Here is a 25187-nt window from a genome sequence, read left to right as displayed (position 1 = left end):
ACTTCTCAGGTTCATTATAATATGCCTATTATGACATTTTATAAAATATTGATGTCAACATTAAAATTTTAATGTTCCTAAATTTGTTTATACCATATTATAAAAAATATTTTACATATATACTTAACAATTTCATATGAAAGTATATTTACCTAAAGCATAACAACAATTTCACTTTACAAAACACACTAGTGTAAACTTAAGGGAATAAATTGTCATTTTTTTTGTGATAAATTCAAGTTTTATATTAAAGAGAGAACAAGGTAATGTAGTTGAATTTCATCAAAGCTAATTCAAACTAGAATTTCAGAATTACCATTTGGATATGATGGAATACTGTGACCATCTTTTTGAGTCATTTTAAAATTATTCACATAGGACTTTGATTAGTTTAGCTACTACGCACACGTTGAGACTGTTTCCAAGTAGACGATAACACTGTTTCACTGTTACATTCTCAGGAAATCCTAGAAAAAGAGAGATAACAATTAATAATACAATCATTTATAATAACTTCCAGAGATAAAAGGATTATATCCTTTAGTAGAAGAACAGTGATCATATACATAAATAAGTCCCTAGGGTCTCCATGAAGATCAATTAACAAATGAGGATTTAGAGCCAATAATATTATGTAACAGTGTATTACTAGATATGATATTGTCATATCACATTACATACCATATTATGCACAGTGCACACACACATTTGCATTTAACATCCTCAGAACTCCTAGAAATCTGCATGTTCGTGAACTTTAGGAAAAGCAGTGGCTACCATTATTTCACAGTTGTTTCATTTAATAACAGGCTTGTGAAGATACAATTTACATTTTATAAAATTCACCATTTTGAATTGTGCAATTCAGTGATTTTTAGTATAGTCACAAGTTTTTCATACACCTCCACTATTTAATTCCAGAACATTTTAATCACCTGAAAAAGAAAGCCAGCCCACAGTTAACATCATACTCAATGGTGAAAAGCTGAACAATTTCTCCTAAGATCAGGAACAAGACAAGGATGTCCACTCTTGCCACTTTTATTCAACACGGTATTGGAAGTCCTTGCCAGAACAATTAGGCAAGAAAAAGAAATAAAAAAGGCATTCAAATTGGAAAGGAAGAAGTTAACTATCACTATTTGTAGATGATTTGTGATATTGTATACAAAAAACCCTAACTATTCAACCAAAAAATGGTTAGAATAAACAAATTCAGTAAAGTTGCAGATACAAAATCAACACACAAAAATCTGTTGTTTCTATACACTAATAATGCATTACCAAAAGGAGAAATTAAGACAACAATCCAATTTAAAACTGCATCAAAATTAATAAAATACTTAGGCACTGGGGGGGTGGGCTGGGATGGGAGTAAAAGACAGAAAACTGTACTTGAACAACAATTAAATTAATTAATTAAAAAATAAAAATAAATTTAAAAAATACTTAGCAAGAAATTCAGCCAAGGAGGTGAAAGACCTATACTGTAAAAACTGTGAGGCACTGAAGAAAGAAACTGAAGAAGGCAAAAATAAATGTAAAGATATTCTGTGCTCATGGAATGAAAGAACTACGATTGTTTGAATGTCTGCATTACTTAAAGCAATCTACAGACCCAATGCAATACCTGATGAAATTCCCATGGCTATTTTCACAGAAAAAGAACACACCATCATAAAATTCATTTGGAACCACAAAAAACCCAAATAGCAAAAACAATTTTGAGAAAGAACAAAGCTAGAAGCATCATGTTCCCTAATTTCAAACTACATTGGGAAACTATAGTAATCAAAAAAGTATGGTATGAGTATAAAAATGGACTCACTGATCAGTGGAACAGAATAGAGCACCCAGAAATAAACCAATGCATGTATGGTCAGTTAATTTATGACAAAGGAGGCAAGAAGATAAAATGGGGGAAGGGATGGTTTTTTCAATTACTGGTGTTTGAAAAGCTGGACAGCCACATGCAAAAGGATGAAACCACACTATCTTACATTGTACACAAAAATTAACTCAAAATAGATTAAAGACTTGAACATATTAAGACCTGAAACCATAAAGCTCTTTGAAGAAAACACAGATGGTAAGCTCCTTGACACAAGGTCTTGCAAATAATTTTTTTGTATGTGATTCCAAAAGCAAAGGCAACAAAAGCAAATGCAAACACGAAAGACTACAACTAAAAATCTTCTGCACAGCAAAGGAAATCACTCAACAAAACAAAACAAAAATCAAACTACTGAATGGGAGAAAATATCTGTGAATGCGATAAAGGATTAATATCCAAAATATATAAAGAACTCATATAACTACACAGCAAAAACTAAAACCAAAATAACCAAACAATGAAATAAAACAATTGGTAGAAGATCTGAATAGACATTTTTCCAAAGAAGACATACAGATAGTAGACAGGTTCGTGAACACAGGCCCAACATCACGAAGCATCAGGGAAATGCAAATCGACACTACACTGAGATGTTCCTTCATCTCACCTGTTAGAGTGGCTATTTTCAAAGAGACAAGTACTAAAAAGTGTTGGCAAGGATGTAGAAAAAGGGAGCTCTTGTGCACCAATGATGGGAATCCAAATAGGTTAAGCCACTGTGGGAAAAGTATAGAGGCTCCTCAAATAATCAAAAAATAGAACTATCACATTATCCAGTAATTTCACTTCTGGGTATTTATCCAGTAAAACAAAAGTACTAACTAGAAAAGATATGTGCATTTCTACATTCACTGCAGCACTATTTATGGTAACTAAGACACGGAAATAACCTGTGTCCACCAATAAAGGAATGGAAAAGAAAATGTCATATATACAGTACGTACAGTGGAATACAATTGAGCCATAAAAAAACAGTGGACTCTTGCCATTTGTGACAATATGGTTGGAGAGTGAGGGCATTATGTTAAGTGAAGTAAGTCAGAGAAAGACAAATGCTGTATAATCTTACTCATATGTGGAACCTAAAGAACAAACCAAGAAACTTTGTTTCTTGCTTGGTTTGTTCTTTAGCAAAGTTCACAGACACAAAGGAAAGACTGGTGGTGACGGCGCAGGGGAGGGGGAACAAAACGGGGGAACAGAATAAAAAGGTGCAAAGTCCCAGCTATAAAATAAGTAAGCTATGAAGATGTAATGTACAGCATGGGCAACTATAGTTAATAACACCGTATTCCCTGTTTGAAAGCTGCTAAGAGAGTAGATCCTAAAAGCCCTCATTACGAGAGGAAAAAAGGAAAAATTATAACTATGTATGGGGATAGATGCTAACTGGACTTACTGTGGTGACCATTTCACAATTTACAGATATCCAATCATTGTATACTTGAAACTGAGACAATATTATATCAATCATACCTCAATTTTTTAATAAGTCAATATCCATTAGCAGTCCCTCACCACTGTCCCTCCCTGCCCCTCAACCAGTAATCTACTTTCTGTCCCTAAGGATTCAACAACTCTGAACATTTCATATAAATGAAACCATACAATATGCTGCTTTTGTTTCTGGCTTCTTTCACTTAACATAATATTGTCAAGGTTAATTTATGTTACAGAATGTACCAATACTTCATTTCTTTTTATGGCCAGATAATATTTTAGTGTATGGATATACTACATTTTATTTATGCATTCAGAAGCTTGGGTTGTTTCTACTTTTTTTATTACTATGAACAATGCTCTTATGAACATTATGTTTATACATTTATTTTTAATTCTCTTGGATATACACCTGGGGTGAAATTGCTGGGTCAAACAAGAACTCTATTTCTAACACTTGAGGGACTTGCAGACTATTTTGCAAAGCAGCTATACAATTTTATATTCCCAAAGGTACAGGGATTTCTCCATCTTTTTCAACACTGTTATTGTCTTTCTGTATCTATTGTATCTGTATGTAAATGGTATGTATCTATTGTGGTTTTAATTTACATTTTCCTCATAACTAACAATGTTGAGCATCTTTTCATGTGCTTATTGGCCATTTGTCTATCTTCTTCAGAGAATTGTCTATTCATATCCTTTGCCCATTAAAAAATATGATTCTTCTTATTGTAATTGTAGGAGTTTTTTTATATATTCTGGATAATAAAGGTGCCACACAGTTGTTTTTTATAATTTGCTTGCACAAACTGACTTTCTCATGGGAAACTTCTGTTTGCTACATTCTTTTTCAAAACAAAATGGCCCACAGACACTACATTTGCCGGAACGAAGCCTTGTAAGTATCAACATAAAAGACTGTGTGTGCCTCAGAGTGTATGGCATAATGTTAGTTACAGTGCTGGATATTCACATTCAGTACCCTTTGACATAACAATTATATAAAAGAAAAGGAATTTACATACTAAAAAGAATGAACTGAAGAGCTTTAAGAATAGCAAAACTTCATATACTTGTGAGGACCAAAAGGCAGAGATATCTGATGAGGATAAAGTTGCTTCATTAACACTTGACATTATACTTACAATAAAGTAACTGTGATTGCCATAATAAAATTACATTTGCAATTAAGCATAATCATAAAATTGCTATTATAAAGATAGTATGTCTTAGGCAAGCACATTAGTCATCTCAAAAATTAGTAAGTTCAAAGTAGCCACAGGTACAAATATATCTACAAAAGGATTATCATAGGATAATCTTTTGCAATATTAAGATTACATTGGAGGGGAAGAAAAGTTTGAGAATAAGTCAGATTTGGCCCTGCAAAGTGTGGCTCAGTTGGTTGGGTGTCGTTTTGCAAAGCAAAAGGTCACCAGTTCAATTCCTGGTCAGAGCACATGCCTGGTTTGTGGGTTTGGTTCTCGGTCTGGAGTATGAGAAACTGATTAATGTTTTTCTCTCACATCGATGTTTCTCTCCCTGTCTTTCTCTCTCCCTTCCCCCCTCTCTAAAATAAATAAAGTCTTTACAAATATATATCAGATTTGTAAAAATTACATATGTGCATTTTATATATAAATATAGATATTAAAATGTAATCCAGGTTATGGGAAAATTACATAATTTTAAAGGTGGTTTTTAAAAGGCTTATGTACATTAAAAATAATAATAATAATAATAATCCTCATAAACAAAAACATAGAATTAGTGAGGTCAAGCTAGCAGCTTTCATTTAGTAAGTGTAGGTTAGTGTTCTTCTCTTCCAAAGCCTGCTGTCTCACAAATGCATGCCATTAGCCACAAAGGGCACCAGGACAAAATGTACGGAAAAATCAATGCAAACCCATCAATGCCAGCAGCAGGCAGGTCAAACAATGCCCATTGTGGAGCTGGAGTCAATAATGTCAAAAGCACACATGAAGGGCGGTTCTGTCACAGAGCTACTTACTGATGACATCAGGGCAAGTCTGGCCGCACAAACAGATCACATGTTTCAAAAGAAGGTAAACAATGAAAAAGGCTTTCTCATATGTATTACACATATATTTCACCCATCCAAAATTTTTAAGTAATGGGAAATATATATATATATGAACTAAAGGCTATAAAAACAAATAAATGTTTATGATTTACAAAACAAAAGCTAACACTTATATTTTATATTTACTGTCAGTGTGTAAACATTTTACAAATACTGACTTACTTAACTATCACAACAACCCTATGAATTTGGTGCACCATCCCCATTTTACAGATGTGTAAACTAAGGCAGCGAGTGGTTCAGGTAGAGCCAGAATTCAAACTCAGTCAGTCAGACCCTGGCGTCCATGCTGTTTTAGTACTAGGAAAGTGATGGCTACTGTTGGCAAAAGCACTCACACAGAACTTAGGAATCAGTTGTTATTAGATAGTAATCTCTTTTCTCTTTTTAGTACTACTCAAAGTACCTTTGCTCATTCTAAAAAAAGAAAAAACAAACAAGGAAAGCAGACTAGGAATTAAATTCTTGAGTTTAATCCTCAGCTCTTTGTTTGATGATGTTCTCACTCACTTTGCGACATAAACTAAGACAAGGAAAGTCTGTGTTTTTCTTAAATAACACTCCCTAGGATATCTGTGACTGAATGAGGTCACCAAGAAAAAGACAGAGTACAAAATAAACCTGTTTGCTGTGACTACGCTGAGAGAATCAATTACCCAGAGCTGGTCAAATTATATTAGCAGTTTGTTCACACTGTACAGAAGGATGTGTTCTAAAACTTCTTCTGTAAATCATTATTTAGAATTTAAAACATAACCCATTCAGCTCATTATGTGCTTCAGGAATAGTACTATACCACTATTAAAACAACATTGGATTTGATAGTTTGGCTTTTCTGCCTTCAAACTGCAGGCAGAGTCAAAAACACATGACCTCCTTGTGCAGCCCTGGAAGCATGTTCAAGGGCTTTCACCTTCTCATGAGCCAGGTATGGGAACGTACCCACCCCACCTAAGACAAGGCGTCCACAGAGGGAGAGCAAGGGCACCAAGGAGGTGGGGTCAGGAATGGCAGGGCTGCTCTGAGAGGCGATGGCAATGTGTCCCATCTCTTAATAACAACGACCCCTGGAATTCCTGCACTGCAAATGAGTTAGGTCTTGTCTTACTCTGGAACTGCGTCTATCTTATTTTTGTTCTGGGGATCCCCTCGTTTTTGTCGGTTCTGGCATCTGTGCTCCTCAGTTACCCTTTCTTCCCATGAGGACAGCTCCTTCCTAGACCACTTCTCCACCTTCTCCACTTACACCTTGTAGGGAAGGACAAAGGCACATACTTGATAAGAATGCATCTTTAAGGAGAATAAAACCCCTTACACAAAAATAATAAATTCCTCAACCACCTTTTCATTTCTTCATACAAAAAGAATTCTCGGCCTTCTTTCACACGATTTAGTACTGGGTTATTAGAATAGAACCTCTAAACACAAGAAAATAAGCTGGAAAAAAGGTACTGTTAACATCCATCCATGGGAGAGGGGAGGAATTGCTGATTCGGCCCTCAGTGCCTGAAAATCACTCAGGACCACTAATGGAATAGAGGGAGAAGAGGAATTGAATCTGAATGGAATGGATTGAGGCAGGTTATAAATGAATGTGCGAGGGTGAGGGAAGACAAATGTCAAAACTGCACAGTCAGGAAAGCAAAAAGGTTTCTTCCATCTATCTGTCTGAGCAAGGGTTTCTTCATAAACTACCCATATGACTCCCTGATGAATTTGGTGACCTTTAATAAATGAAAGCTTGTGTCCCACATACCAAACTCTGGAGGAAATCCATGGAGATTTGCTATTTCTTTAGGAGTGAAATATCGAAGTTTGAGCATTAACAATTTTTTAATCTTTTCTTCTTGTGACAAATTGGTAAGAGATTTGTAGATGTTCTCAATCTGTAAGAAAAACACAAGATAACTGATAAAGGGGAATGCAGCTAGATTTGTTAAGATCATGCGTTGTGAGACAGTTTAAAAAGCCAGCCATACAGTCTGCTACCACACAGGCAGCATGGGAAAAATGTCTCCTCTATAAACGATATAACTGGCTCATTGGTAGTGACATAAACTTAGAAAATAAACAAAAGCTAATGTTCAACAGATCAGGGTACTTGCAGAGGATCTGTCATTTTTGATCCCTCAAAAATTAAATTATAAAAATATAAACAACAAATAATGATATAACATAAAAGATGTATAGGGAAAGATTTAAAAAAAGAAACTCGATCAACCATGAAATTGATTTTATAATGCTCAACAAGTATATCTTTAAAACGTTTACTGTTTATGATCAATTTCATTAAATTATTTTCTTAAAATGATAAAATATATTCAGTAAGTATAATTTCATAAATACAGACAATCATGCCTCTGATAAGATTTTTGGGTAAAAAAAATGGGTAAATTTTAGTAAGAGATTAAATCAGCCTAAAAGAAGATAATGTGATTTCATTTCAAACTTATTCAAAAGTATAAAACTTATAATATATTAAGTTTATATGTAACCAGGACACCACAAAGAGTTTATAATTGAAGTATTAATAAAATATCTTGCTAAAACACAGATTTCTTTCCTTAAAAGTCAGTTTTATAGCATGTGCTCCAAAGGAAGTGTCCAATATCACAATATGTATGCATAATTTTAGAGAAATAATGCATGTCAATTTATTCTTTATGGAATTAAAAATCCAAAAGGTAGGAATAAAAACAAAATAAAAACATAAAATATTTTTGTACATAAACTTATGCAACAAGAAAAAGAAAATTTTCTGGAATAAAGAATTACAATACCTGAATATAAATATGAATAAATTATATATATATATATATATTAATTCCCAGTGGCATATGTACAGTTATTTTGGCATTATCAAATTTTAAGTATTGAGCATTCTATTTAAAGCAATGTTCAAATCGTTTAATTCTAAAGCATGCGTACAGTACCTCCACGTCCTCTGTGGTCTGTAACACAGATCCTGTGCCTTCTATGTACCTCCCATAACTGAAAAATTAACACAAATATTATATAGCATCTAATGTATTTGTTAAAGAAATTTAAAAAAATATTTACTGAATAAATTAACCAATCTTACATATAATTATATGCTTCTGAAACATTCTGAATATCATCACATAAATATGCTTGGTAATTGAAAATTACTAGGTGAGGGATATAACAGCATTCTATTTAAATTTCCCAAAGACTAAACTTGGCATAGTTTTGTTAATAGTGTAAATATATTCTGAATCATGTAGTATCAACTGTCATTTCTGTGTACCATCACTTTTTAAGGTTCATCACCAGTAAGCATGCACTTGTCACCAATCTACATACAGATAGTACTCAGTTTGCACCCCTTCCACTTAAACCAATGTTATGTGGGGGAATTAAGGGGCTGCCCTTTCTTACAGTGCTGGAGCCACCATGTCTGTTCGCAAACACAGACCCTGCTCTCCGGGACCATGGCAAACATGAGACTTACAACATGTTACTAATATTTCTTCCCTAAGATAATTGCCAATCTGGTTGTTCAACATATTATCATTATTTTTTTCCCAACAGACCAATATTAAATATAAATTAAAGAAAAATTCACACTGGAGAACAATTGTTTTCTCATATGTCATTATATATGTATGTATATATATATTATCTATGCTAAAATAGACTTTTACAGTAAGGCTTCTTTCATACTATATAATTACAAAAACATCTCCAGATTGTCTTTTATTACAAAATTAATGTCTTATTTTATTAGAATCCTAAAAAAAAACGATTGGACTTGGAAATAGACAACAGGTGAGTGAAGTCATTTAAGGTAATAAAAAGCAATAAACCCATTCCCCTGGAAGTACAAGGCCAAAGTATGATAAAACCAGAATGAGTCTGGTATGATTATGTGAGAAGCACAGTGCCTGGTGCAAGACAGACAGCTAGCAGGTAAAGAGAAGGCCTGAAGCTGCAAATCACATGACTACTTATGTAATGAAGCTGAATGGCATTAACAAAGCAGAGCCAGAGATCTTTTATAACATTTTCTGGAAAGACCTAATTTTTCCCTTCCTTTTAGGTTTTAAGTAATTGATGAAACATATATCAACATTTAGAAATAACCCAAAGATAACCAGTAAAAAAATTTTGATATATCCATCCTATGAGAAAAGTTCTTTTTGTTGTTATTGTTGTTTTTCATCTTATGCTTTTATTTTTTAGGCTCTGAATTATTTTTTTATTGTTGTTCAACAGTGTCTGCATTTTCCCCTCACCACTGCCTCCCAGCCATCCCCATCCCCTTCTCCGTATTTCAACCCCCCTTGGTTTTGTCCATGTATCCTTTATAGATGTTCCTGAAACCCTTCCCCCTTTTCTCCCCATTATCCCCTCCCACCTCCCCTCTGGTTACTGTCAGTTTGTTCTTAGTTTCAATGTCTCTGGTTATATTTTGCTTGCTTGTCTGTTTTGTTGATTAGGTTCCACTTAAAGGGGAGAGTATTATGCTAAGTGAAACAAGCCAGGTGGTAACACAATAGAAGAGTTCTTTATGTACTTATATGCAATAATATCCAATTTATATTGAGCAATAAAAAAGGTCACATAATAATGGATACAATATGTTACCACTTACTTAAAGAAGGGGGTAAAATACACATGTATATTTAAATACACCCTCACACATAGTACCTACCTCTGGAAGATTAGACAGTAAATTGAAATTACTGGTTGCATGTGGAGAGGGAAACTGAATCGCCAAAAGACAGAGCAGAAGGCAATCTTAAAATCTTAGTACCTTCCTGGCTGGTGTAGCTCAGTGGATTGAGCACGGGCCTGTGAAGCAAAGGGTTGCTGGTTCAATTCCCAGTCAAGGTACATGCCTGGGTTGTAGGCCAGGTCCCCAGTAGGGGACACATGAGAGGCAACCACACATTGATATTTCTCTCCCACTCTTTCTCCTTCCCTTCCTCTCTCTCTAAAAAATAAATAAAATATTTTTAAAAAATCTTAGTAACTTTTGTATTGTGAACCATAAGAATATATTACTTATTTTTAAAATTGGATAAAATCAGTTAATTAATTCATACTCACCCAAGTATATGTTTATTGATTTTAGAAAGAAAGGAAGGGAGAGAACGAGAGAAAGGGATACTGATCAATTGCCTCCTGTATGTGGGCCAACCAGGGATGGGACACCACAACCTTTTGGCATACGGGACAATGCTTCAGCTAACTGAGCCACCCAGCTGGGGCAAAACTGAATAAATTTAAAATGTACTCTAACACATGCCAGATGATTTAATTTTATATTTTAATGCTAAAATTTAATTTCTTCTTCTACATTGATTATGAGTGGATATAAATTTTTGAGGTCCGTTGTACCATTAAAAACGGTGCTAAAAATCAGCAATTCAGCATCTTTACAAACAACATTTCCACCATGGGTAATTACGCTCACATGAAAGTCACCAAACAAACGGCATCATCTTTTATGAGCACTTCTGTGGGTTCTGCACATAATGTTCTGCCAAAAGGAATTTTTACTTGTACATTCTATTGGAACATGAAAGCAGGCAATTAAGGGGAAAAATCATTCTAGCAGAAACATTTTATAAAATGCTCCTTGATTTGAGAAGAACTAAGGAAAACAATGGGTATAAAAACCTGGTTATTGTGGACATACTATGAATAGAGTCTCTTTGAAACCTACCCTTTTGTAAAGCACATGGACCTTCTGCAAGTGGGCTTAACAATGTCTAACAAAAGAGCGTATCGAAGCAATGACTTCGGTGGTAAAAAGTACTGATTCATGTCAGCGTCATCTTCAAGAAAATCCTTTAGCATTTGCACAGAGAGATTACTGTCCTGTTGATGTTTCCGGTCAATTTCTTCAGCAGTTTCAAGCTTATAAAGAACGGCTTCTTTTCCAGAACACTGTCTGCTGCTATCAAAGCAAACATTTGGTTCAATTTTCTTTCCTTCAATTTTCTTTCCTGCATCTACCACATGTTTTTGAGGATGTTCAAAAGCAATCTGGGGAAACTCCATCAGTATCTAGCATTAAGCAAAAATATAAAAATTATCCAAAACTTTATTAAAAATAAAGGAAATTAATAAGATCTAGCCAACATTATATGAAAAAATCTTTTAGCCCTTATAAATTTGTCATTAAAAAGATAAAAACTGTGGTTTACTTGTATTTATACAAATTGTTACAAGTTTTTCTTCATACAGCTTTGGTGTCATCTGGCTGCAAACGATTTATTTCATGGAATTACTACTTTCTGTATTTATTAATAAAAAATTCAACAAAGTAACACAAGTATGTTGAATAAATGTAAAACATCGTATCTGTGAAAAAAGTTTAGAAAGCAACATTAGCATTTCTAGAAATTGTGCTTTGGAAAAAAGCCTGCCTTACCCCTTCATCAATGAAAAAAACTAGAACATACCCATGATCTAAAGTAAAATTAGTAACTATAAAAAACCACCTTCACCCTGAAAGGTTATTTCTACTCCTGAGTTCCATAAGGAAAAACTTGTTCCTGCAAAACATATAACCGTGTATAAAGTCTTATTTTGGGGGGAAAAAAGTTCCAGAAATTTTCAATGATGAATCTTTGTTAATATATTTTATACATTCTTTTTGGAATTGCCCACTACAGGGAGGGGACTGTACTGATATTATATTGCAGGGATTGAAATCACACTACTGACCCTGTTGCCAGGATATGACTTTAAGTTCTTACCTGTGATGCTTTATGGAGAGCTTCACTTGAACCACTGAAGCTCTATTATTCAGACAAACTCTGACAGAAGCATGTACAACTGCCTATATAATTAGATATCCTATTATAGCAACTGGGCATTTTATTTTAGTTTGTACCATCATTACCTCTTTTAATCAATTAAGGCTAAATTGCATTGACTTCAACAAAAATGCAACCAATGCATGAAAATGCTCTTAAGCCATTTTTTTAATTATCAAAAGTAGTCAATGGATTTTGTTGGGGGAATTATGACGCAAAGTAGTCAATGGTCAGAAGGTAAATTATAGAAGGAAAAGGAAGATAACAGCATTAATGGTAACTTTTAAAAACTTTTAACTCATTTTTTTCTAATGATGAAACAAAAGTGTTCTGTTTAAAGCAATAAAACTGGCATCATTAGAAAGAAATGCCTAGGGGATAGACCTAGGGCATGGTCTACATCACAGGTTCAATAAGATATATGTATGTATATCTTATTGTATTATATATATAATATATATTGATATATATTGCTTATTTATATATATACATATATATGTGTATATATATATATAAAATCTCCACAATGTAGTTTTTGAAATATATTAGCACACTGAGATATATTTCCAATAGATAAATAATAATGAAATAACAGCAACAACAATAATAATACCTGACCAGGAGCTTGAAAAGATAATGGCTCTGACTGAAGCTTTGCAATAAGGAAATACCGTAGCCTTGAATTTGGAATGCCAAGCTGGAAATTAAAGAGATCTGAATCAACTGTTAGCACCTAGTAAAGAAACTCAGGGAGGGACATTTAGCCTCTGCTACAAATAAATTCTATTACTGAGTTGTGGAAGACTCCTTTGCACCAACTCTTAAACCCTTTAAACTGCTTTTATATACCTTATTTTGCATGAAATAAAGATTGAATCTGATAAATTATATGTCTGTAAGTCACTTTCATTTTATATTTCCCAGGAAAGAAGTTATATAGACATTTTTACATTCATTATTGTAATATGTACCTATAAAAAATAAAATACAGCTACTCTTAGCTATTTATAATCTCATTTTATTTAAAAAAGGATTCATCAAATTTTAAAGGTAAAAGGCAATAAAAATGAAATAAAATATGAGGTCAGGTATATCGCCAATTTCCACAGCTGGACATCTAATTTTTTTATATTGGTGTTAATTTAGTTTTAGGTTTAAAGTATAACATTAGCCTACATAGTCCATTAAAGATAGTTCCACATGGAAGTAAGTGTTCATTCAATACAAATTTATTGAATAAAGGAACAGACTGAAAAGAGGAAGATGGATAAAGGTTACAAGCCCCTTATTAACTAGGGCACCTATCACCCCCCCCCCCCCCGCAATTTGGGTCGACCATAAAGCAGGCAGATACCTCTGATCCTACAGAGAAGTCACTGTGAATGACACCAAATTTTTTTTTTAATGTACTTGATTTTAGTCTTAGGGTATACTTAGTTTCAGTAACAACAACAAAAATAAGAACAAAAATACAGACATCTAATTTTTGAAATGGGTTTTCTTCTAATGTTAGGATAAAAAATTGTAAAATAGGTAAAAGGTGATAACAGGTTAATAAACAAAAGATGAAAATAGACAGTATACTTACAATATCAAAAATCTACTAAATTCCTATCATAATCCATTTCTTAACCATGAAATACAAGCAATGTCTGCATTTTAATGGTATGCCCCTCAGAGGAATTACAAATTATCCTGTGTTCATTTTGTTTTCTATTTTGGATTATTTTGAGGCATTACTAAGCTGCAGCACACATAGTTGGTAATACTGTATTTCACATATTTTTCAAAACATCTTTTTTTTCTGTGTGCAAAGAAAAATATATTCTCTGTGAGCCTCAAGTTATATATTTTTCATAAAAAATATGTAAGTGAATCTATAAGCCTATAGATTCACCATATTCTTTGAAAGTAAAACCCATGTCTGAAGTAATGTTAAGATTTACCTATATTATCCATATAGATCCATTCTTCTTACTGACTCAAATTCCCTTTGAAAAAATTTATGTAAGAATTTATAATTTTGGTACCTACAGAGGTTGGCGATAACAGAAATTCTTGGTACTGAAAGCCGCAATTTTCCACTGTTTTTATTAACAGGTCTCTGAAAAGACAAAAAAAATAAAAGGAAAGAAAAAAGAAAAGCTTTCATCCCACAGGTGAAAATGGAGTTCTTAGGTAAAATATCATACATAAAACTGCATTTTAAGTGAAAACTGTACCTCCACTCAAGTTGTTTAGAAAGAATAATCCTAGGTCTTTATTAAGTCCAGTACTTCATAAATTACATTCCCACCAAAAAAGGAGATAATTCAAATTATAAATAAATACAGCTATCAAATAATTTATCCAAACTGGTGAGAAATAGAATCACTCATCTACTGATAATAGATTTGCTATGTGAACTGGAACTATCTGTAGCAAATCAGATGGGGCAACACTGTTAGAGACAGCAGCTGAATCAAAAACTTGGGTGTGTTCTCTCCATCTGGGCTGCCATGGGAAAGGGCCCTGACACAGGGCTTGCTTCTCCCCTCTAACTCTAGGACGGAAAATGCCTGTCCACAAAGTCGAATCTCTTTTTCTCTTTTGTCAATTAAATTTATTGGGGTGACACTAGTTAATAAAACAGATGCGGTAAGTAAATAATAAAAATTGTATAGGTTTCGAGTGCACAATTCTATGATACATCATCTGTATATTGCACTGTGTGACCATGACCATAACTCAAGGTCAAATCTTCTTCCATCACCATACACCGATCTGGTTCCCCACCCCTTCTTTTTGGTAACCACCATACTGATGTCTGTGTCTATAAGTTTTTGTTTTTTTCATGTTTGTTGATTTGTTGCTTTCAGTTTTATATCACACATTAGTGACATCATATGACTCTCACTGACTTACTTTGTTTAACATGATATTCTCAAGATTCTTTAATAGATGACTGGATAAAAAAATGTGGTACATATATGCAATGGTGCACTACTTAGCCACAAGAAATGATAAAATACTGCCATTTGCAACAATTTGGATGGATCTTAACAACCAATTCTCACTGAAGACATTCCTGCTTCTAAAGAAATAGGCACCAAAAAAGCAGTTAAAATTGAGAAATAGCTTCTCATTAAAATGAGTGCTCATTCTGGAAGAATTCAAATATCAGAATGGGAAAGAATCAGTTAAACTTAACCTTGTGATGCTTCATATTATTAATTAGTCAAAATCAACATTCTGAATAAAATATATAACATGATATAAAATGTCAGAATGTACATGTTTATTTTTAAGATCTTTATTCCACAATAGTTCCTACTATATTTAATACTATTTAATGTACTTATACTATGTGTAAGATGAACACAAGACAAACACATTTTTTACCTTGTAGAAGATACTTCAAAACCTTTAACATTTTCTAAAAGAATATACTTCGGTAATTTTTGTAATCTAAAAAAAATACAAAAACAAAAACAAATGGAATTCCAAAAATCTCATTGCTAAGAAGTAAGATATAAAGAAAATCCTTACTGTGGGAAATACGATGTAAGTAATTTCCTGAACTCTCTTTTTCTAATAAAAGAACTGTATAAGGGATGAAGACAACTCATATTTTATTCATTTTTCCCCCTAATCATAGCACACCTGATAAAGTTAACATCTGAAACATTAATTTCCATTGAGTTTATCTCAAACGTGGTTTCACACAGGGCCTCTACACCGCAACTCAGTGAGCCGCCACATACACAGCGTTGTCACTCCCAGGACTGGCACAAGCTCCCAGACCATGGGTACCAGCATTTGCCAAGAAAAGCTTCAGCTGCATTAATACCGTGAGCACAGGCAACGGAATTCAGCTATTAGGCTATAATTCCCTGTCACTCACTGTAGTGGCAACTGTGGAATCAGCAAACACTTGCAGTTATTGTATTAGTCATGGCAGAGGATAAATGACCGCACAGTATCTTGAGGCAGCATGCACTGCTAATTCCTATAAAATGACCAACATCACATTTCCAGGTCCAAAGTTTTAAACTTAAGGTAAGTTTGTACAGGAATCTAAGGTTTTACCTTGGGAGGATATCTAGAATATATAAGAAGCTACTTGTCCTTGGATCAGTCACATCACCTTGCAGACCAATTCTAAAGGGGTTGAGAAAGCACACACAAGTTTATCAAGAATCTTACATAAACATACCAGATCACAGTTAAAAAGTTCAAACCAAGTGAATTAAAATTAGTTGGGCTACAGAGAACAAAATGCATTTATTCATTCAATTTTTCAGAAGGCCTTGTTTACCTAATAAACACACTTACAATTTACTTTTACCAAACAATATGCCAAATGACTTCCATAAGGCAAAATCCAAGAAGTCAGTGGTGAAGAATAAAATCAATTACCCCCTTAAAATAACTTGGATTAGGAAAGATACACACACACACACACACACACACACACACAATAGCTGATGGCAATGTTTGCTCTGCCCCAGATGAGACAACAGAAGTTCCAGTCAACGAATGAGCTGCTTGGGTAGGTTGGCAACACATATCATCTAAGCAGATCAAAGTAGTAGGGAAAACTAAGACAATTTTGCCCAATGTAAAAAGGAGAGACTTAAGATAGCTGAAGTCTTGATTCTACAAGCAGGAGTTGCAACTTGGTTACTTACACTAACTAGGTCAAAACAGATCACTTACACAGGCAGTATTTGGACTAGCAATTATTTCTTACAAATAAGATTCAAAATAGTTAATTGTCTAACCACTTTGCTGTATACCTGAAACTAATATGAAATAATTTTTAATGCCAACTTTAAGTGAAAAAATTTTTTTAAAGATTCAAATTATCAAGCAGGAGGAAAGACTGGGATTGGGCCTCAGGAGTAGAAAACAGAGAACCGTGCTACTTACTAGCCTCATAGTCTTAAATAAGTTACCTAATGTCATGTGTCCATTTCCTCATACCTGACAGCAAGGCTAAAACCGTCAGTGGGCCTGAGGTTTAAATGGGAGATTAGAGTGGATTTGAACAGAGCTCTCAGAAATCTTGTGTTGTTCTCACTCTGACCCTTTCCTTTCAGCATCCAAGTGGTGACAGCAGTACAGAATCAGTTACTGCTACTGCCAGCACACGGCTATATAATGGAGCTGAAAATCCCTATTGCCTAGTGATGCTGTGGCCATCACAGCATCATACATAGGCAATGCCTTACCTGACTGTAGGGTTACTGATGTAAACAGACCTACTGCACTGCCGGTCCTATGAAAGCACAGCACATATAATTATGTATAGTATGTAATACTTGGTAATGATAATAATTGACCATGTTGGTTAAACAATGGCTTATGTATTTAATATACTATACTTTTTTATCATTTTAGAGTGTACCCTTTCTACTTATTAAGCTAAGTTTGCTGTAAAACAGTACGCCAGGTTACGCTGGCAACAGCCTCATGAATACAACGTTTTCACCATGTCTCTTGGCTGCATCGTTTTCTTTTGTTTGATTCAATCCATGTTGTTTCATAAACTTAGAGTAGCTAAGTGTACAGTGTGTACAAAGCCTACAGAAGTGCACAGTAATACCCTAGGCCTTCACATTCATTCACACTCACTCACTGACTCCCCAGAGCAACTTCCACTCCTGCGAGTTCCACTCGTGGTAAATACTCTATACAGGTATACCATATTTTATGTTTGACACCAAATTTTTACTGTACCTTTGCCAGGTTTAATATGTTTAGACACCTAAATGCTTACCATTGTGTTATAAGGGTCTAGTGCTCAGTACTGCACGTGCTGTACAGGCCTGTAGCCCGGGAGCGGCAGGAACAGCACGTAACCACGTGACCCAGCCGCGTGTAAGTGCGCTCCGTGACGCTTACACAGGGACGGCATTGCCTGGCCATGCACTTCTCCGAACGTACCCCTCCCGTTCAGTGGCCTGTGATGGTATCTTCTTAGGAAGGTATAAAAGAGGTCCCATGTGGTCACTGCACATCTACTACTGACCAAATCGCTTTGCTCATGTGGCAGTAATTGCTATTTTCTTCATAATTAACACTGAATTATAAATATGAGTAGGTAAAATAAATTATTTATGACAAATTTTAAAACTATGAAAATGCAGGTGATGTCCCTCAAAGTGTCCATGCTCAAAACTATGGTATGATTTGATTTAACGAGTCCTTCAAAAGCACTTTCTCAACAGAGAAGTATTTATTATACATACCTTGTGAACGGCTGACAGGGAGGGCTCATTAAAATCATATCGAAAGATAATCTGTCAAACTCTTCTAGCGTAATGCCCTGAGGAATGAACATTTGGGGGAGAGGGGATGTAAAAAGGTATAGAATGGGAAAGGAATACCAATGCTAATTATAAATATATCAGAAATTATAAGTTAATAGCTTCATTTACAATACCTAAAAGTTTATGTAACACATTACTTTTCAAATCAACTTCAGTTAAACTAATTTTCCAAAGCAATCTTGTGGAGAAACCAAAGCCACAAAAAGTTAAGCAACATTCCCTGAGCCCTAGAGCCAGCCAAGCAGAGCCCTAACAGTCCTTTCCTGGGCCCCTGGCATTTCCTGCCACCAACACACTGCTGTGTTTTCCAGAGTCACACATGGAGAACTTTATTTCATAGCGAATGATTTTCAGCATAGGGCCAAATAAATGTTAAGCACCTCCCCATCAGTAATTTTTTACTTAGGAAACGGGATGTCCTGAGTAGTCACCGTCCCTTCTGTGTGTGTCTCTGTCACTGTAGCACCAAGTGGAAACTGGCCCTGTAGTCAGTTATGCAAAATTAGCATATTGTTCTCTAGTTGTGTCTACTCAAAGACCTTCAGAAGGTTGTAGATAAAATTCATCAAAATAATCCCTACTGAGCTAAGCAGTTGGAAAATGCGCTATTTTGCTCCTGTTCTATATATCAGAAGATAAAATACAGAGAAACACAAGTCGTGAGTTTGCCAGCTGTCCTAGTGTGCACTCTTAACCAGGAAGTTAAAGCGACAAGCCCAGAGTCATACCACTCCTGGTGATGACACATGTCCGAGGAATTAAGTACACACATAAAGCAGGAAGAGCTTTACTCCGAGGTCCGTAAAGACTGAGTTGACCTGGGGAGCACAGTAGTTGTCTCCATTGTATTAAAGTTTAAATGTACATGTCTACCACTTTCAACTCACAGGCTTTTAAGTAATTCAAGATATACATGTAAAATGAAATCAAAATTTAATATAAGTTTCTAAAATACCTCTGGAACATTGGGTCCTAACAAAAAACAATTTGGAAGTCGTACAGCGAACAGTCCGTCAGAAACATGCGGCAGGCGGTACAATCAGACAGCACATCACACTCTAGTCAGTCTGTCAGCACAGTCGTGTGCTACGCAACTCATTGATTTTGTTACTCAAATGTGGACTGATTACAGCTAAGTTCCTAAAACCAAAGCAAAAATTACATAACTATCTCTTACATCAGGAGAATCCTTATATAAACACAGCTAACATCTCCAATACAGCTAGACATGAAAAATTACAAAGTTATAGGACTCTTGAAAACTGAATTGTTATAGTACAATCCAAACGATAGAGCAGTTATGTAACACACAATCACTCACACCACCCAACTTTCTTTAGCCTCACATTCTAGGTCAATAAATGTGTTGTGATTCAAGTTATGGATATATACGAATTATCTTTAACACAGCTGGCCCTTGAACAACATAGGTATGAATTTCATGGGTCTACTTATCCATGAATTTTAAAAATAAATAACTGTACTGTTTTTGCACTGCACTTGGGGGGTCCACAGATGTGGTGGGCTGGCCATATGCATTGATCTGTGCCAGCGATTTTCAGCCTCTTTGATCTCCTGGCACACATAAACTAATTACTAAAATTCTTCAGCACACCAAAAAATGCATTATATTTTTTGCCAATCTGACGAAAAAATAGGCACAATTTTGTTTCATTCACATTGGACAGCTATTGTTTTTGGCTGTTATTATTTTTTTATTTGACAGTCTAAGGTAAAAGAGGTCAGTGCCCCTGACTAAATAGTCAGGCATCTGCATGTTTTAAAAATTCCTGTGGCATATCTGCACATTTTGATAGACACAGTGGGGTCCTGGAACTAATCCCTCACAAATACTGAGAGAAAACTTAAGTTTTTGGAAAGTTAAAAGTTGTATGTGATGCATGTTTTACAGTTACTGCCTGCTGCTAAATGCAGACCCAAGAAAAGGGGGTTCTCATACTTTCTGTCTGTCTGATTGCAGCAGCCAAGGTTGAATGGGGGACCAGAGAGGGCAAAAAAGCTGTGCGTGGATTTTCGATGCACTAGGGTCAGTGCCCCTGACCCCCATATTGTTCCAGGATCAACTGTAATTTGACATTATAAAGCTGATGAAAATCTATTCTTTTTCCATAAACGGGCAATACAGGTTCATGAAAATAGCTTTGCTTTCATAGGACATTAGATTAACTCAGTGTGGCAACCATGTTTATCACATATTAATGAGCAGTTTTATTTGTCTCTCTATTTCTTTATTCCGATGTTTCCTGGCTATTCTTACACTTAATTTTCATTTAAACTTCAGTAGAAAACTTTATAGATTAGAAAAAAACTTCTGACTATTTTAGTGAATATATAGTTAATCGAAAAAGAAAGAAAAAAATTGTACAATGTTGTCATCCTGTGCAATATACATCTGCTTCTCAAATCTCTTTTATTTCTGTATGGGTCATGCATATTTCTTGTAAAGTTTATTTCTTGGTGTTTATAACTTTCACTTAGCTACTATAAATAGAAATTTCTTCTATTATATTTTCTAATGTGTTTTGCTTATATGCAGTAAACTGCTGTCTATCAAATCTTTGTAGCCAGCCTCCTTATTAAATGTACCAATTGTTCTTCATATTATTTTTAGTTAACTATTAAATATATTAATAGTTCCTGAGATCTTCCACCAAGATGGAGGCATAGGTGAAGATACCATGCTTTCTTACACAACCAAGTTTAGAGACAACAAAATATTAGCAACAGAAAACACAGCCAGAACACACAAAACTGAACTTTTCAGAAGTCTGATAACAACAAATTCTTCAGCCTGACCGGTAAGAGGGGTGAAGCCAGTTACACAGGAAAACTCGGTCAGATGGACTCAGGCGCGCAGATCCCAGGCGTGGGGTTGCAACGGGCAGACCCAGTGAGTGACCCAGTGAGCGATCCAGTGAGCGACAGGAGGAACCAGTGAGGGTGCAGGGCGGCAGGTTGACTGTGGTCACGCATTTGTGCATAAATAGACCAGCGAGGGAATGGGCAGTGAGCCAGGACCGAGCAGGCCCCAGCAGCAGGAGGCAACAGAGGGGGCCGCCATTTCCCACTCTGACCCCACCCCCACATACAGCATCACAACCCAGTGATGTGGGCAACCCCACCCTGGTGAACACCTAAGGCTCTGCTCCTTATACTTAACGGGTGCAAACAGACCAAAAATGGCTCAGGAAGATCTCAAAGGCCCAGAGCATATAACTCTAAGCGACGAAGAAATAGCAAAACTTTCAGATGCACACAGTTCAAGACACTGGTGATCAGGATGCTCACAGAAATGGTTGATTTTAGTCACATTACAGGAACATATGAAGGCAAAACTAATTGAAATGAATGGAATTGCACAGGAAACCAATAGTGATGAAAAAGAAACTGGGACTCAAATCAAGGAAATGAACCAGAAAGAAGAAAAAAATGGCCAAACAGGAAAATATGAAGAAACAAGAATTCAAAAAAATGAGGAGAGTCTTAGGAAACTCCAGGACATCTTTAAACACTCCAATATCCGAATTATAGGGGTACCAGAAGGGGGAAAGGAACAGCCACCAATGGAAAACTTATTTGAACAAATAATAAAGGAGAATTTCCCCAATCTGGCAAAGGAAATAGACTTCCAGGAAATCCAGGAAGCTCAGAGAGTCCCAAACAAGTTGGACCCAAGAAGAAACACACCAAGGCACATCATCATTGCATTAGCCAAAATTAAAATGAAGGAAAGAATCCTAGAAGCAGCAAGAGCTAAGGACACAGTCACCTACAAAGGAGTTCCCATCAGACTGTCAGCTGATTTCTCAAAAGAGACCTTACAGGCAAGAAGGGGCTGGAAAGAGGTATTCCAAGTCATGAAATCCAAAGACCTACATCCAAGATTACTCTATTAAGCAAAACTTTCATTTAGAATGGAAGGACAGATAAAGTGCTTCTCAGATAAGGTCAAATTCAAGGATTTCATCATCACCAAGCCCTTATTATATGAAAAGTTAAAAGGACTTAGATAAGAAAAAGAAGATAAAAAATATGAACAATGAAAGGACAGCAAACTCACAGTTATTAACAACCACACCTAAAACAAAAGCAAACTAAAAGGACAGCTAGATCAGGATCTGAAACATAGAAATGAAGATCTCATGGAGGGTTAGCAACAGGGGAGAGGAGGGGAAAAGGGGGGAGAAGGTACAGAAAATAAGTAGCATAGATGGTAGGCAGAAAATAGATAGGGGGGAGGGCAAGAATAGTATGGGAAATATAGAATCTAAAGAACTTAAGACACGTGGTCATGAACGAAAGGGGGGGAATGGGGTTGTGGGGTGGAGAGGAATAAAGGGGGGGATAGAGCAACTGTAATAGCATAATCAATAAAAAATATAAATAAATAAATAAATAAATATATTAATAGTTCCTTATACTATTTGTAGCACAATATATTTTATATTTCTAGGCATACACAATTATTCTTTGAAATCCTCCTTAACATATACTACTTCTCTTATGTAAGTGCATTAGCTAATATCTACAACAATATTAAATAATAGTACATATCCTTGTCTTATTTATTATTTTAATGAGAATGCTTTTTTAAGGATTTACAATTTAACGTGTTACTGGGTTTAGAGATATGCATATGTGTGTGTTTAAACACATATAAAGACATGTACACATGCACACGTAAAATCAGTGTCACATGTATCCTGTGGTAGTATTCATTTGCTCTAATTTTACTAAGAGAAACTGAAAATGATCAGAAAGACACTGCATTCTGTCAACTGTTTCCTAGCACATAGTATTGCTCTTTTCAATTGTCAACATGTTACATAATATTAATAGAATTTCTGAATACTAAACTACTTTTGTATTCCCCAAATAAAATCCATTTTGGTTATGCTTTATTATTCTTTCAATGTGCTTCTGATCCATTTGGTCATATTTGACGCAGAATTTCTGAGTTTACATTTTCATAAGACAATGGCAATGGTTTGCCTATTTTGTAGCATATAATAGGCATTCGATAAAGCTTACTGAGTGGGTATTTCCTACCATTTCATGCCCTATGGACCCTGATATTATTTTGTACATGAATATTCATGACAAATGTTTTTAAGTATTGCACTATCATTAAAAAGTAACTTTCTATGACTCTTAAATGCTTTACGTCTTTAAGTCCATCTTTTCTAATATTAACTCTGAAACCCCTCTTTACCCTTTGTTGGCATTTGCCTGGTATTTGCCCATTCTTAAGGATAATATGCTGTTCATTAAACAATGTTCATAATTCGCTAGTATTTCAGAGGACCCACTATATTGCCAGGCACTGTGCTAGGTCTGGGAATACGAAAATGAACATGCAGACAAGGTTTGTGCTCACATAAAGTTTACATAATAGTGACTTAGAATTTCTCATTTTCTACCTAAATAAATCACAGATTGAGTTTTATTACTAGTTTTCTCTGTAACAGAAGGGTCCTTCCTGCTCCTGGTTGAAAATCTCTACAGGATTTTTCAGGCCTGATGACTGACAACTACAGAAGTTCTGCCTGGCAGGGGACAGACTTCACTGGGGATGCCGCTGGCCTGCAGCTGCAGAACTGGGGCAGGGCAGTGCACCGCGGCCTCTGAGGGCAGCTGTAGCCAAGGTCTTAGGCCCCTGGGCCAGTCGTGCTCTCCACATATTGGCATTCCTAGGTCCCTTTATCAGAGACCTTGGGCAGAGGTGCTCTTCAGGCACTCTCTATTTCTGCCAAGGACTCCTTGCAGGAGGAGGAAGAAACCTTGAAAATACTTCTCCCCACTTTGACTAACAGCACTTTCCACACCTAGCCTTATCCCCAGTGCCCAGCCCTCCCCCAACATCAAGGGCTCCCTCCCTCAACAGGGAACTGACCCCACATCTGTGCTGACCCACCAAATCTCCACTAGTGTGCTGTCACATGGAGAAATAAAATGGGGGTGTCTGCATTTTCTCTGCTTTTTAGAGACTTGCATTTATCACCATAGTACGTAATTAAGGTTTCACTCTTTCATTTGCCCTGTTGCTTTAATCAGCTACTCTAACCCCTGAAAGTTCAGTAGTTCCCAGCTCAACTGAGCGCCTTACAATAACACTAAACATTGTCCTAAAAATCTATAGCTTCATCTAATTTTGAAAAATAAATGTACTTTTTAAGTCTCACTTTCCTTTCCTACTCCGATTACATTATTATTTCTACACTGCAAAGGCTTACATTTTCACTCTGTTTTCTAACCATAATTTCTTCCTAACAAGGCAGCTTCATTCCTGGGTTTTCTACTTCAGTTCATTTCTTGCTTTGTTAGATTATGTAATCAAGTAATTTTTTTCAATAAAGCTCTGTGGGTAGTACAGTTCATGAGTTGTTGTAGGTTTTTATTTTAGAAAATTTTTCATCTATTTCTGTTAATATTTTTGTTACATTTGTTTTATCATCTTCAGGGCACTAATTAAGTTTCTCATGGATCACTTTTGTCTTCAGTAGTTATCATTTGTTCTGCAACGTTCTGACTTGTATTGTTTTCACTTCATTTCACTTTATTTTTCTCAAGTTCCACCCTTCATGACCTATTTGCAGCACTAGCCGTTTTACTTTTTGCTA

General features: G+C 35.4%; 1 protein-coding gene across 4 annotated transcripts in view; it reads right to left on the bottom strand.

Moving 5' to 3' along the window:
* Positions 1-39: 39 nt before the first annotated feature.
* TRDMT1 (tRNA aspartic acid methyltransferase 1) overlaps positions 40-25187 on the bottom strand; it is a 47224-nt gene continuing 22076 nt past the window's right edge. Inside the window, exons 3-11 of one of the 4 annotated variants that reach the window (XM_037161811.2) lie at positions 18466-18542; positions 16301-16372; positions 15614-15679; positions 14267-14336; positions 12846-12929; positions 11134-11477; positions 8375-8432; positions 7198-7327; positions 42-467 (exon numbers count right to left, since the gene is read on the bottom strand). In XM_037161811.2, coding sequence (XP_037017706.2) covers positions 367-467; positions 7198-7327; positions 8375-8432; positions 11134-11477; positions 12846-12929; positions 14267-14336; positions 15614-15679; positions 16301-16372; positions 18466-18542 — 1002 coding nt within the window. In that variant the 3' untranslated portion in view covers positions 42-366. Of the gene's footprint in view, positions 468-7197; positions 7328-8374; positions 8433-11133; positions 11478-12845; positions 12930-14266; positions 14337-15613; positions 15680-16300; positions 16373-18465; positions 18543-25187 lie in introns of all 4 variants that reach the window. The other 3 variants (XM_037161814.2, XM_037161813.2, XM_037161812.2) reach the window with 3 other exon arrangements.

Source organism: Artibeus jamaicensis, unplaced genomic scaffold, assembly GCF_021234435.1.
Source record: "Artibeus jamaicensis isolate MK-2021 breed Jamaican fruit bat unplaced genomic scaffold, CSHL_Jam_final contig_426, whole genome shotgun sequence".
In the NCBI taxonomy this organism is placed as follows: Eukaryota; Metazoa; Chordata; class Mammalia; order Chiroptera; family Phyllostomidae; genus Artibeus; species Artibeus jamaicensis.
The sequence above is the reverse complement of the archived record's forward strand: the minus strand, read 5'-3'. Positions and strand labels throughout refer to the sequence as shown.